The sequence below is a fragment of the Cataglyphis hispanica genome, chromosome 7, assembly GCF_021464435.1.
Source record: "Cataglyphis hispanica isolate Lineage 1 chromosome 7, ULB_Chis1_1.0, whole genome shotgun sequence".
Taxonomy (NCBI): Eukaryota; Metazoa; Arthropoda; class Insecta; order Hymenoptera; family Formicidae; genus Cataglyphis; species Cataglyphis hispanica.
The window spans coordinates 269515-285327 of record NC_065960.1 but is presented as its reverse complement, the minus strand read 5'-3'; the positions used below and the strand labels follow the sequence as shown (position 1 = coordinate 285327).

Genomic DNA, 15813 nt, shown 5'->3' with positions numbered 1-15813 from the left:
TATCATTCAAATTAAAGCCCGCGCACAACTAGCAATATGGCGATCGTTAGCATCGAGAACAAAGGGGCCAATACAGTGACCTTACTGTTGAAACGTGGATTCGTAGTATGCAATTAAGAGATAAATTTTTTTATGAAAAAATGTTTTTTTATTTTTTGTAAGTATAATTTTATGTTTTAAAAACAAATTATTATGGTTATTACGATTTAAATAAATTGTGTATAAAGCGTAATGAAATTGTTAAAAATTGCTGTTATATATTTCAGGTAAACAGCAACGTTATATTAATAAGATATATAATTCGTGATGTCGTTTTCAATGGATGCAATTGCCCATAACACAGCTAAGACAGTTATAAACTTGAATATTTTAAGACAGATAGAAAAAGATCTTGATATAGATGAGAAGATTTCTGTGTTATTTTTAATAATAGAAGATTATACAAATGCATTTAGAGATATTTTTGATCTTTTTCAAAAAGCAAGAACAAAAAATTCATACATAATTATAGATTATGTAAAGAAACATCCAGAGAATTGGGAAGATAAAATTTTAGAAGCATTATGCATTCTAAATAATCAAGAAGTAATAAGGAAATTAAGAATATCTTTTAAAGATTTAGATTTACAATATGTTCCAAAGTTCAGATTATATTCAAAAAGTATAAATGTAGTTGCAAAATGCTTATACAGATTATGTGAATCTTTGAATGAAAGTGAGCAAAAATTGTTATTAAACTATATTAAATCTGATAACTATAATTATGAATCATTACTGGATGATACAGATTTTCTTGAATTGCATATGCTATATTGGATGCAAATTAAATATATTACAATTTCAAAAGGTATATGTTTAATTTATTATTTAATATTTAAAAAATGTTTTTTATGCAAATAGATAAACTAAAAGTGTATTTTGAAATATAGAAAGTTTATAGTATAAAATTGATAAAAATATTTTAGTTGTAAACATTTCAAAATATATTCATGGTAACAATTAAGACATTGAAACTAAAGCATTATTCTTTATCGTTTCACATATATCTGCATCTGTTAATTTGCAAGCTAGAGATGTATCTATTTCATTCTTATTGCCACCGAAGTCATGTTAGTGCTATCACAGTGCAAAAAAAGTTTTTTTCATTGAGTGTTATTATATGGAAGAGGCAAATCATATGCGAATGCATATTGAGGAACTATTTGCCTATTATTTAAGAACAAATGTATTAAAAAATTAAATCGTTTTGAAAGAAATAAGAAATCTGTCACTTTTATTAACAATGCAAAAATTATATAAAGTAATTTAATCAAATTTTACAATAAAAAAAGTAAGCAATTATAGGCAAAACTTAATTATTAAATTGCTTTATATAATTTTTGTACTGTATATTAGCAAAATTGATAGGTACTCAAAATAATTTGATTTTAAAAATTTTACCTACATTTCTTCTCAAATAACAGTCAAATAGTTTTAGCAATTTCTTAATGTTATCTGTGGCAATTCATTCTTATGACAAAGCTACATTATTAAAGTAATAAAATGTAGATCAGTAAAAGTTTAAATCACTTTCATGTGATTATAAATACTCTTTCATTTTCATTTACTCAATATAGGCTCAATGTATATTTTTTTATTTGTTATTACAAAAGATTATAATATTTATATGTGAATATCTGGAAATAATATCCATACAATGCAAAGATGATCTTTACGATTAAAAAACACTATTATATATAGAATCAGACAGGATATAATAAGTTTAATGTGAACATTATAATTAATTATATGAATTTTATTATCATGAATTTTTAATATAGTTCTATTTTAGATGAAAAACATAACATGGAAAAATTATTAAAACATTTGAAAAAGTTTGAAGATTTAAAAATAATTTCCATTGATTTGGAAAAATTTGAAAATCGATTGCATGTTGTTGATACTCATGGAAATTTTGGAACAAATGACAAGAATTATCTTCATCCAATTTTTCTAGAACAATCATTTCATGCAGAAAAAAATAACAAAAAGAAAATACAACCTATTAATAATGGATTATGTATTATTATAAATCAGATATTCTTTAGAAAAGAGGTATTATATTAATAGTTAGTACAAAAAAAATTATTTTATTCTATAACTTTTTTTTTCTTTTAGTACGACACGCGATTTGGAAGTAGTACAGATTGTAATAATTTATCTGAAACATTTCAAGCTTTTGGATTTAAAATAGAGATATTTGAAAATTTAGAGAAAAAAGAAATGTTAGAAAAAAATAAAAATATTGCAAAGAACTATGGTAACAAGTATGATTGTTTATTTCTTTGCATTTTAAGTCATGGATATAGAGGTAAGAATCGAAGATGATTATGATATATATTGAATATAGTTGATATGTTCAATATATTCAATTATGATATATATTCAATATATTCAATAGATTTTTTTTTGAAAAAATTTCTACATCTTAAAATACATAAAATACGTATGTTTTATAAAATGAAAGTGATGAGAAATATACACAATATACGGAACAATATGTATCACATAATGTGCAAATGTATCATTTATTTTTTATATTTTATTAATGTTTTATATTTATAACGAATCATGAATGACAAATTTACATTACAGGAGGTGTAATTTCATCAGATGAAAAAGAAGTTTCCTTGGAAGCAATTGAAAAAGCTGTTTGTTGTATGGAATTGAAAGATGTTATAAAAATTGTTATCATACAAGCTTGTCAAGGAAAGACACGTGGTAAGAAAACAAAATTAAATAAAAATGAAAATTGCAATAAGAAAGAAAAAAATATTTGGAAAAATTAATTAAAATTAAAAATTGTATCCATAATAAAAAATTATAAACGGTTTTCTGTATATTGATAATGAGAATTTTATAATTTTGGAAAATATAAAAACTTGAATTCTTGAAACACATACAAAACCGTGGTATATGGTATGTGTAGAAATTTAAATTTTTCAAATGCTTCAATTAATGCCTTTTTTCTTAATATATATATTTTTACTCTGTAAATATTTGAAAGTAGAGAGATCAGATTTTATTTCCACAGGAAGAATAAATAATTGTTTAACAACTGATGGTTTATCTGATTCTCATACATTGATATCAGAAGATATTCGTCAATTTAGAAAATTTTTTATATTTATGTCAACAATACAAGGTTTTGTATCAGTACGTCATAAAGATCAAGGTAAATGATGACTTTATATATATCTTGCATATAATTAAGTCTTTTAATATTCTTTATTTCTATTAATATTTTATTATTTATTGTACTTAGGTTCATGGTTTATACAAGAAGTTTGTGAAATTCTCAAAAGTTATGGGAATCAATTACCTTTCACTGAGTGTGTTAGAAAAGTAATGACATCTATGCAAAACAGAAACGGTAAAATAGAAGGAACTCAAGTTGTGCAATTGCCAGAAATACGCAATGATCGTTTAGATTCAGACTTTCAATTAAAAAGTATAATTAACCTGCATTTTGAGTAGCAATTATGCATTTTAAATAGTTTTTTTTTCTATATGTACATATGTAAAAAAATTCACATATATATTGATATAATATATATATATATATATATATATATATATACATACATATTGTATATAAAATTAATTTTTGAAAGTGATAAAAGACAAATACTGTAATATGTATAATAAATTTAAAGAAGAGTTAAATTTTTTAATAAGATTTGCAGAAAATTTATTTGTAAATTTTAAAATATGCTATTTTAAGTTTATATTGTATTCTTAAGAGAATTTATCACATTTTATAAATATTTATAAAATATATATTTAATTTAAATTTATAATATCTATTATAAAATATAAATACGTTTATAATATCTATAATTATATATATATATATATATATATATATATATATATATATATATATATATATCTTATTATACATCTTATTATACATATCTTATTATTATATATATATATATATATATATATATATATATATATATATATCTTATTTTCCAAATATGTTAATTATAACTATTTGTAAATATATAAAATATAAATAAAAGATTTTATTTGTAAATTAAAAAAAACTTATGGATTATATTAATAAGAAGCATTAAATTTAGAACATTTGTTACATATATTTATATATACAAAATTATATATAGTATTAAATTTTATTTTCTTGCATGATTCAATGTAGTAATTGAAATATGTCTTTCTTGCAATCATGCAAAAGATATTTCAATTACTGACAACAATTATAATTATTATCAATTACTTCTAAATATTAATTATTTCTAAATGTATTATTAGTACAAGTTTATTAATACATTGTACATTGCTGTCATTGTACATTGCTGTGTTCTTTTGAATTGAAGTATGCCTCAATTATCATGCGTATTACAAAATAATATAGAAATTCGAAGATTGACATGAGGCTGAAACCAGCAAACAATCCAAGTAAACCGCCGAATGATGCTAAAAATATTAATAGATATTATTATTCTTATGTAATTATTCTTCTTCTTTACACAAGCATTATCTTACCGAACAAATTACGCCAACTGTAATTAACTGATTGTCGATACTGAAAGCCGACTAAATCATTGAAGAATATATGTATTATACTATGATTGCGTATGTTGATGCCGTTACTGCAAAATATAATAGTAATATTATTAAAATGAATATATTTATACTCCGTCCGAAACGAAAGAACTACCATGAATATGGATCGGACAAAAACTTGTCCGTTTCAGGCACACTTGTTCCGTTTCCGCCCAGAAAGCCCTTACCCACACGTCGTACTATTCATATAGTTTGCCAGTGCTACCCATACAGCACAAAACAATTGTAATTACATTGCAATAAAGTTACAATTTTGCAAGCTGCATTATAATATTTTTGAGACATCATTGTATATTGTAATATTTCATGATAATGTTACTGCAACAATCCAAAACATTACAAAAAAATATTCGGTAATCGCTATAATTCGATCGTTTACCGCTATGTGGCGTACATTGCGCCATCTATCCCGCATTTAATTTTTAGTCACAATGATTATATAAAGCTTACGAAGAGTGGCTAGTAAGATTAAAAGTATAATAATTGTTTTGGTTTAACTTGTTTAACTCAGAATAGAGGGAATTCAGATATTGGATTGAAAATTGTTTTCAAGATTTTTATTTCTGTGTAAGGAAACCACAATAAATTTGATAATAATTTTCTAATATGCAAGATATTTTAGATTTTAATAGATAACTTTGAAAATATATAAAAACATCCACAAGAGAGGTGAGAAAAAGCTCATTTTAGTTGCGTAAATTCAATCAATAATCTTTTTGCATCCGAATATGTCAGATGCAAATAGATACAAACAGACAGTAAACTTACACAATTGCAACGAGTTTTTTTATCTCTTTTTTTTAACTCTCTTTTATCTTTATTATCTCTCTATATTCTCAAAGTTTATCTATTAAATTTGAAGCACTCTGCATATTTATAACAACCGCGCGTTTTAATATTACAAATACATTGCACTATAACATTACTATAATCTTACATTATAATATTTTTAAAAGGACATTTCAATGTTGCTGCAGATTTATGGTAACATTGCAGAAATATTTCAACTTCTATGCAATATTACAATGTAACAATATACAATATTTCAATGTAAGATGTATGCAATTTTTTAGTGCTGTATTGGGTATCGTGTGACGCGTGACGCGTTTCCCGACTATCTGACATACTAACATCGATCGTTGCAGTTATTTATTTTTAAGATAGAACATCGAACAATGTGATATTAATATATGTTTGATATTAATTCGATTGTGTACTAATTTTCTTTTACATGCAATCTCAAAATTTAAAATTTAATTTTACAATAAGAATGATCTCTAATAAAAATATATTGATATTAAGGATTTAATATCATTGTAAACAAATTATCATAAATTATAAACATTTAGCAGTGTAATTGAAATATATTACAAGGATTTCAATTTTATATCACATTGAAATGTCAAAATTATGTCATCCGTTCAATTTTCTAAGTTGAGATAATAGTTCCAGACCCGAGCGTGCCGTATATATTACACATACAGTATTGAATAGCTCGTCATGCTCTCTCTACTTTGCTCATCTATGTGCAGATCGTGATAAATCTCTCGCTGGACGAAGTATATAAATCTGTATTAATTAGATTTTTCAAGTTGTTCATTTCCACATAGCACATATGTAGATGAGAATGTTTTGAGAATATCATAAAGGTATATTGTATTATATAACAGTTTAGAAATAATCGAGATACATACTGCAATATTCTATTCAGTATTCAGTAAATACTATTTATTGCATTATGTGAAGTAACAAATAATATATAGCATGTTTCAGATCACTTATCCCTTTTATTTTGTAAAGGGATAATGCTAGAAGTTAGGACAAACATGTTTAACATAAAAGCATCTAAAGTTTTTAATGATGATACTTTTATTTTGGGGAAATGCCGGGAAATACCTTAAATCAAGGGAAATTTAAAAATTTTAAACGGCAATATAAATATCATTAAGTAGAGTTTTTAAAAAGAAGTAACTTTTGTTTGAAAATAATTTAATATCTAACTTATTATGGAGACATGATTAAAAAAACTCTTGCAATTGTTTCCAAATGCGCAGAATTGCAATTATATTTGCAGTAATGTTGCAAGTTGCAATATAATATTTTTGAGATATTATTGGAACACGTAATTATAATATTTCATGAGAATGTTGCACAGCAACATTCCAAAAATATTACAAAAAATAGTATTCGGTAATTCGCTAATTCGTTCGTTTATCGTTATGCGATGACCGTTGCGGTTTGCAATTAATTTTTAGTCACAATAATTACATAAGCCTGGATCTACGATAAGTGTAATAAGCTATAAGAAAATTACCAATAACAATTGATTTCTTTTTACATTTGATTGTGATTGATCAATTTCTTAAGACTTACTATATACCTATTGTAGATTGTCTGGGCTAAAGCTTGCAAAGAGTGGCTAGTAAGATTAAAAGTATATTTTTATCAGTTTAATTTGTCTGATAAAACCTTCAACACAGATTTAGATATTGGATTGACTATTTAGAAATCGGACAAATAAATGTCTGAAAAAGTTGAAAATATCCGTTAATGGTCCACTTAAAATGTAAAACAAATTCTAATATCTATATAAATAAAATTTTAATTTTTAATTAAATTAAATTATTTAATCATTATCAATTATATTGATAAACTTTTATTAAATAAACTTGTAAATTATTTAGATTTAATTATTTATTTAATTATGTTACTAATTGGTTTATCAAAATAAGATAGCTGTTAATTAGAAAATAAAAAATTGTTTATTAGTTTCTATATCTCTATATAACAAAAATTTGATAATAATAATTTTCTAATATGCAAAATACTTCAGCTTTTAATAGATAAACTTTGAGAATATATATAAAGACAACCAAAAGAGATGAAAAAAAACTAGTTTTGTAATTGTGTAAATCCACAATTTTTACATTTGGATATTTCGGATGCAAACGGATTGTGCACACAGTTGCAACAAATTTTTTTTTATCTCTCTTGGATATTCTCAAAGTTTATCTATTGAATTTAAAGAGTTCTGCATATTTCAATATTACAAATACATTGCACCGTAACATTACTCTAATCTTACATTGTAATATTTCTAAAGGCGGATATTTTAACGTTGCTACAGATTTGCAGTAACACCTCAGGTTTAAGTTTTAGGTTGGTCAATCAAGATCATTTAGATTTTAAATGGGAATTTGTCCACTTTCAATTTTTGAAAAATGCACTGTTGTAAGATGTACCATTGGCGACACATCAGATCATGTGGTTTCAATGAGATGATTATTCGGCATATTTTTCATTAATTGCAAGACGCAAAATTAATTAGCTCTTTCTATAAAAGTGGCAACCGTGTGGGCCCTATAGCTTGGATTGCATGGTCACCTGATTTGACGTTGTTAGATTTTTATTATATCTTCGGAGGAGAATAAAAGGTCTATTTTGTCAGCAATGCCCAACAACAAAAGAAGATATGAAATGGCGAATTGAAGAAGCTTGTCATTCTTTAAATTCTGTAGAAATCCTGACAATTATTGACAGCATAATTTCCGATCGTTGAAAATTAAATATGTTATACTAGATAAGTCGAAGATATTTTTTTAGTAAAAAGTAGTAGTAGCATCTCAAATACATCACATAAAAAAAAATTCAAAAATATTTTGAAAATTTTTTTCAACAGGTTTCGTTTGAAAAAAAAATTTCATAATTGTTTTTCAAACATCGCATTAAACCTCATAACATTTTTTTTTGTCAAAATCGCTTTATCCATTAAACAGAAAATTTGTTTTCTTCGATTTTCAATTTAACCCCCATAACAAAATTCATTCTCACATCACTGCTAATTTATGATAAAAATCTCGACGAGATTTGTGCAGGGGCAGCATACACATACTTATCCTGCTACCCTTTGATTATAAAGATGCAGTAACATGCAATTTAACTTTATCTAGCTTGTTGTAAGCTTTATTTTAATTATTACAAGCAGTATAATAAATCTTTTAAATAAAAAAATATTGATTGAAAGAATATAACTGTTATAATAATATAACTGTATTATTATATATAATAATACAACTGTTTAACTAAAAAAATTGAATTTTAATCAAAAAATATTTTATTTAAAGTAAATAAATATATTATTTGAAAATCAAACCATCATATTTGTTACTTTAAAGGCCATTGCACGTAAAAAAATTTTAGTCCTAATGATAAGACCATAAGCAAATCGACCAATCACAATCAAGCATTTTAACAAGATAATTAGAAAATTTAACTGTGATTGGTTGATTTGTTTAGGATGTCAATGCCCTCTATAAGAACTAAACACTTTTTACCATTAAGCGTTACGCCCATAAACTATTCAAAGTCTTGAAATTGCATACCAATATTCTCTCACACAAGCTCGATACTAAAAATAAACACAAAACAAAAAAATGCAATCATTCATTCAAACTCATAGCCATAGACATAGTATATCTAGACCGAGCGTTTGCCCTTTTTTAAGAACTGGGGGAAAGGTGCACGTAGAAAAGGATAAACTCTGTTTCACTCGATACCTCTCTCTGTTGCATATTGTATGATTATTTGCCAATAATTTGACCTTCAAATGACACTTAGGGATCACTTTGACCACTGATATAACAACATAATTGAACGTAAAATTTTCTGCCTTTTTTAAATCCGGGGTAAAAAAAGAGTTTCTATTTAAAAAATCAAAGTTGACCTTCAATTGACCCTCAAGGTCAAGTTTAAAGTCAAGTTCAAGGTCACCAAAAGATAGTCCTTCATGATCCCTATAATTTTTGTTCGGGTTATTTTCCGTGAAAGTGCGTATTTCTGGAGATTGGAGGGGGAGGGGGTCACATTCTTTTCAAATACCCTGTATAATAATATATATTTTATAATTAGTAATTTTTTCAAGTAAAAATAATAAAAATTATGATAGTTACAAAAATGTTCGCAACGTGTCCAAGCGCTTTGCCTTACGGCAGGATCGTCCCGTTTGCGCACATTACAGATCGGACACGACAATATTTCCCGATCAGACACAAACCCGATCGGACACAGTCCCGATCGGATACAGTTCCGATTGGACACAGTTTCGATCGGACACATATGGTTGAAATTGGATACCGATCTGATCGAACACAGGCCTGATCGAACACTGTCCCGATCGGACACAGCCCAATGATTGAACTTAAATCTATGTGTCTAGTTTTCTGATAGTGGATAGTGGATAGTTCCCCTGCAGGCAGAGACGGAATATACTGCCTCTATGGAAACACTTTAATGCGAAGTGAGGTTTACAATTTTCCATGCAAAGTGAAGTTTATAATTTTTCATGCGAAGTGAGATTTCACATGGGTTTACAATTTTCCACGCAAAGCGAGGTTCAACGCAAATCTATGTATTGATAAGTGCTGTCTTATATAAACTTTTTTTTTATTTCCCAAAGTTGGGTTCACGCGCAATTTATTTCTCACATCGAAAATGTGTCCGACCTAGCCTGTGTTCGACCGAGCCTGTGTCTGATTGCAACAGTATGTGTCTAATCGGAACTGTGTCCGATCAAGCCTGTTTCCGATTGGACCTGTGTACGATCGAGTCTGTGTCCGATTGGGAAATATTGTCGTGTCCGATCTGTAATGTGTGCAATTGGAACTCACTATTTACGGCTTCCATAAAATCTGAATACTCAGTAATTTGAAGAAGATTATTAGTCTACATATATTTAGTTATCGTTGGAATTAGAATTACAAAAAACGAACTAATTTTTAATAATTTTAAGGCATGTAAAAAATTTATTTAAAAACTCAGCAAAAAATCGTCAGTCTTACATTAGAAATAGAATTGAAAAGTTAATATATCTTAATTCCGCTAGTTCCAATGATGAAAAAGACATATTGCGAATATGTAACTACAGCTGAACTATCTGTTGAAGCTGATTGACTTATTAGGTCATCTAAAATTGTGGAAGCCAGTTTAAAAAAAATATAGTTTTGAGCATTTAAAGTTTCAAGTACAATTTAATAATTTTAGATAAACTAAGGTAAAAGTGACGTTTAGGGGAGACAGATGATCTCGATCTTGACATATGTTGTCAAGATTACCTTGACCTCGATTACCTCGTGAGTGACCTTCAAAAAGTTTTAGCTTCAAAAAATTGTGTTGTTGTTGTTAATTCTTTCTTTGTATTCTAAACCAGACTCCGGAGAGAATACAGCGAAGCTAACCTTATTATCAGACTCTGTCTTAGAATCATCAGTATAATGAGAGGCGTCAAATTTAAATGGTTGAATGAGGTAAATGAAAGAATTGAGAGTATCGGAAATTATTAAAATTTGGGAATCTAGTTTGGTGTTAATAATGGGATCATAAAGATTACATTTATATGGAAATTCAAGATATCCTGGAAGGAGAAAATATTCAATTTGATCTAGAAGTTGCGCGTCACACATCAAGCGACGCGGTAGCGTCGCAACGCCAAATACATAAGAAAAATACTTTCTAGTTTGTGAAACAGTTTGCCTATGTACAGGGCGCAGCGCTACCAAGTCGCGAGCTTTTCGCGGCACTTCGTTGGCTGATCTTTTACAATTAATATTTTCTTAAATATTGAGAAAATCGCAAAATGGTACAGGACTTTTCTGTTCAGAATAACACCCTCTACCTTCCCTTAAAGGTTGTGCGAATTTTCGGACACCCTGTATACATACATACGATATATACATATTCATAGCAACTCACGCTTTATTCATGTACATGGTATCCAAAAATTGCATATAGAAATTCTTTTGTTAATAACTTTTTAATAAATAATGAGCGACGGTTAAAACCTTTTGGAGGTTATTCAGGGTCATGACCTTGACATATGTCAAGGTCATTGGAGTGCCTCTCCTAAACGTCACTTTTACCTTTTTTAGTGCTTATGTAAATTTCTAAGATTCGAACGATCATTGAAGAAAAAGCACGAGCAATCTGGCTAGTAGACTTCGCAAATACATGCATATGACTGCTTGGATTACGTTAGGACGTGTTAGAATCATTTTCAGTATTGTATTGTAATAAAATTTTGAAGGAGTTTTCTGATTTTGATTTGCGCGCTGCTTTGAATAATAGGCTATAACGTTCGTAATTTTCCAAATTTTTTTATGCAGATTTAAGGATAAAGTCTTCACAAGATATATTTTCATAAAATGCAAAAAAATGTATTTTTTTATCTTCGAAACAATAATTTCCCCTTAAAGGCATGTAAATTATTTTTATTTATATATTTAATTACCAACTTTATGATCAATTCTATCCCAAAAGAAGCAAAATGATGTTGCAATAACTAAATTTAAATAAATTTTAGTTGTGAAATGACTAATTAGACATCCTAAGTTATTAGATTGCATGAGATTAAAAAATAATGTCGATATGTCACATCTACGGGACTTTATTTTCGGATAAAGTTCCGAAAAGTACTCACCCCCGATTTTTTTGAAACTCAGTATTCTTACGTATTTTGACGCGTTGATTATGAATATCATAATGAAAATTGACGACTACTTATTTTCATGGACGACTATTTATTTTCAAAAATCATGAAAAACCCCCAAAAATTATAATTTTTTACGTTTATCTCAATAAATACGAAAAATAATGATAAATGTTTTAGACAAAAATTTTAGATGTCACAGAGATAAACATTTTAGGTTCTATACATTTTCACCGTGCAAATAATTTTTGAGGAAATGGAGTATAAAGACAATAACAGCGTTAACACAAAAATTCTAGATAAATATGTATATTAGCGCCGTCTTCACCGATTTCAATAATCTTGATATATGTTGATAAGGACATAATTCTGAGTAACTTTTTCTTGTAATTTAATCGTCGCTCGTTGCTTATTAAAAAATTATTAACAAAAAAGTTTGAAATATACCAAAGTACATGCATGGATAGGAAGCACGCGCGTTCACGCACACACATACACACCGGGAGACGGAAGTCAAGGGGGATCTTCGGCCCCCGTCCCACACCTACCCCGCCGGTAGGCAGGATGGACCTTGCTTTACAACTTAAAGTACATGCTACATTGTAAAGCAAAGAATGGAAGTTAATTTCTATTTTATAATCGGGCAAATATAATGTAATGAAATTTCAAAACAAAAAAATACTGTCTGGCGTCAAAGCGATTCATTATTTTTATAATCTTAAGACAACTATATCAGGCTGAATTTTTCGTTTCAATCTGGTGATCAATTGCATAATATGCAAGAGAACTGCACTCAAAGTTAACCCTAATTCTTTTGCAAACTGCAGTTGACAACCCGTACTAAAAAGTTAAAGAAAGTTAAAGAAAAGTGGTTGATCCACTTATAATCGACAGTTATTCTCAAGAATATACAAAGCCTGTTACAATTGCGGGAAAATTTTAATTTGCCTGTCACTAACACAGGGAACGGTCGAATTTATTAAAAGTATTGAGAACAATCTAAATAAACTTTCTAATAAAGCACAAATCGCCATTAGAAATCGTTCAAAAAATGCTTTTGATTATCTTTCATTTTTTTTCAATCTCAAAGTGCGATTTCAACAAGAACATTAAGCATTTAATCATTGCCACTAAAACATTTCTTAAACATAATCAAAGCCTATTTCTTACAAGAATTTTAAAGGCAATGTGATTGTTCTTGACAAGGATAAATATCTAAAAAATGTTGAAGAATTACTCAAAGATACGGAGACATACATTGTTCTTAAAAAAGATCCTACCAAAAAATTGACTTCTGATTTACGCGATTTGTTGACAAGATGAAAATTCCGATTTCATTTTGGCTTTGGATTTTACCAAGGGCTTATTGAATCCTTAAAATCTATAAAGCTGTCCATTTAGAAAAACAGTTTCTTCTTTAAACAATCCATTCTAGCTTCTTAATCAGATTAAAAGTTTTCAGTTAACAGCCTATAGTAACGTTTCGAATAGCTCCAAATTGATAGAGAAAAATTTTTTAAAATTTATATTAATGATAACTTCACTCTAATTTCACTACATGTCGTTTCTCTTTTTACAAATATATACTTATTGTAATGGCGATAGACAATATTTCAGATAGATGGAATTATATTTCTGATAATTGTAAGATTTCTAAATCAGAATTTCTTCTAAGTTATATTTATTTTTATAATTTTAATAACTTTAATACACCCATGAGCATCCCTTTATTCCCCATTATTGCGAAAATTATATTGCAGGATTTGGAGAAAAAAGTACTTGAGACATTAAAGTTTATTGCCCTCCCCCTCTTTTACTTTAAATATATAATTTCGCTTTTGCTGTCCCATCTTTTTTAATCGATTATACATTAAATATTTTTAATTTAACCTCAAATTACAATTTACATTGGAAATAGGAACAAACAACAGGTTAAATTTTCTGAATATTACTATGATTTTAAATAAAAATCAAATAATATATGATTGGTTTTATAAACCAACTTTTTCAGAGAGATATCTGAACTTTTTCTTTCAACATCTTGTGTCAGAAAATACAATTATTGGCCTCATTGATAGACAATTTTTACTCTCGTATCCAGAGTTTCACTCCAAGAATATATGCGTATTTTATACTGAAATATATGCAGTCTTATCTTGCAAACATCAGTCGGTTACTATCTCCAATTATTAATAATTTTATAATAAATAACGAGCGACGGCTAAAATTTTTTTCGAGTCACTCAGAGTCATGTTCTTGACAACATATGTCAAGGTCATTGAAATTAATGAGGTCGGCGCTAATATCAAGATTTACCAAATTTTCTTGTAAAATCGTTTATCCTTCATATGAAGAGATTTTTGAAGTGTAATTAAAAAGATTTGACAATTATCTAAATAATTAAAAATTAATTAATTATTTTTACACTATGCATAACAAAAACAATGTATATAAAATTTGGTTTGTATTTTGTATATAAAGTTTTGAAGTATATAATTAAAAAGATTTGATAATCATTTAAATAATTTTAATTAAAGAATGTAATTATATGTATGTGTGTAATTTTTATGTTTTATGTGATTGAATTGATCTTTTACCGAGAATATTTTGAGAAACCATTAGCGCTATAGTAAACAGTAGGATCAAGCGCTCCAAAAGAGCTTTCTATAGGATATTGATATAGAGAGCAATCGGGTATGCATCCGCAAGGTCCCTTTTTAATATTTTCTATTTTGTTTGGTAGTTTTTGATTACTTTGATCCATATCTGGCCATGAAGTATCAAAAAACGCTGTAAAAAACAAATATATATAAAACAAAGTACAAAATAATCTTTTTTAATCAATTCACTAGATGATTTATAGAGAAATAACTTTTTTTTATGTTTTAAATAAAAGATGTAAAGTTTTTAAAGAGAAATAACGTGACAATGTTAGTTTGTTCTTAGATAATTGCCAAAATTACGTCAAAATCGAGTAGGATTTTGAAATTAGAGACTCTTAATTTTTTATAATATATTCTCGCAGTTGACATCAAAACATCTATAAAGTTTTATTTTGATCCAAGTATTTTACACTTAAAACTATTTAAAGTACCGTTAACATCATATGCGTTGCTTGATTGAGGATCGCATTATCTTTCACATTTGGAATACTGATTATTAACATGAGTCCCCTTGTCTCTCATGTTTGAACTTTCTTCTTACTATTATTCTTATTATTCTTACTTCCATCTTAATATTTCATTTTTTTCTCAAATGTTAGACTATTATCGGCATGCAAATTTGCAGTTTAATCTAAATGAAATTTTTATGCTTCTTATAATTTCAATTAAAATGCTTGCTTTATACATGTTTGCATGCTTAATACATGTTCCTTTATATTTTTTACAGTTGTTGATTCCCTTTTAAAAATAATCTCTTTAATGCATCCTCTCAATAAAATCTAACAATTAAAATCAATAAAATTAAATAAAATCAATAAAAAAATGTGGTGGCCAAGATCTGTACATAACGAACATTATAAATATATCTTATATTCAAGAAATTTCGAACAGCGTAATATTTATATAGAGATGCATCATCATGCTGGAATCATGTCTGCCTTATAAGTTTTAAATTTATATTTATACTTTACTACCGATATACTTTAATATACATACTAAGTACTATTGATCAATCATAGCCATTTTTCTAAAGAATGG

At 27.3% G+C, this 15813-nt stretch overlaps 2 protein-coding genes across 3 annotated transcripts in view; one reads left to right on the top strand and one right to left on the bottom strand.

The window, feature by feature from the left end:
- Positions 1 to 44: 44 nt before the first annotated feature.
- Positions 45 to 3625, top strand: LOC126850764 (caspase-8-like). Of its 2 annotated transcripts, none has more exons than XM_050594073.1 (7): positions 45 to 157; positions 267 to 847; positions 1832 to 2094; positions 2158 to 2350; positions 2635 to 2760; positions 3074 to 3214; positions 3305 to 3625. In XM_050594073.1, the coding sequence occupies exons 2-7, from the start codon at positions 307 to 309 to the stop codon at positions 3514 to 3516; spliced, it is 1476 nt and encodes a 491-aa protein (XP_050450030.1). In that variant the 5' UTR covers positions 45 to 157; positions 267 to 306; the 3' UTR covers positions 3517 to 3625. The 2 variants fall into 2 exon arrangements, with proteins under 2 accessions (XP_050450030.1, XP_050450029.1); XM_050594072.1 differs by having other exon boundaries at positions 3059 to 3214.
- A 556-nt stretch (positions 3626 to 4181) lies between these two features.
- Positions 4182 to 15813, bottom strand: part of LOC126850766 (sodium channel protein Nach-like) — a 57297-nt gene continuing 45665 nt past the window's right edge. Inside the window, exons 8-9 of the mRNA XM_050594074.1 lie at positions 14710 to 14902; positions 4182 to 4658 (exon numbers count right to left, since the gene is read on the bottom strand). Of these exons, the coding sequence (XP_050450031.1) occupies positions 4532 to 4658; positions 14710 to 14902 (320 nt within the window). The 3' untranslated portion in view covers positions 4182 to 4531. The remainder of the gene's footprint in view (positions 4659 to 14709; positions 14903 to 15813) is intronic.

Bases quoted from the DNA above. Each gene is read 5' to 3' on its own strand.
- LOC126850764 (XM_050594072.1), top strand. From the start codon at position 307: ATGTCGTTTTCAATGGATGCAATTGCCCATAACACAGCTAAGACAGTT. The intron at 2,351-2,634 runs GTAAGAATCGAA...TTTACATTACAG, and splicing joins TTTAAGTCATGGATATAGAG to GAGGTGTAATTTCATCAGAT. The intron at 2,761-3,058 runs GTAAGAAAACAA...TAGAGAGATCAG, and splicing joins TTGTCAAGGAAAGACACGTG to ATTTTATTTCCACAGGAAGA.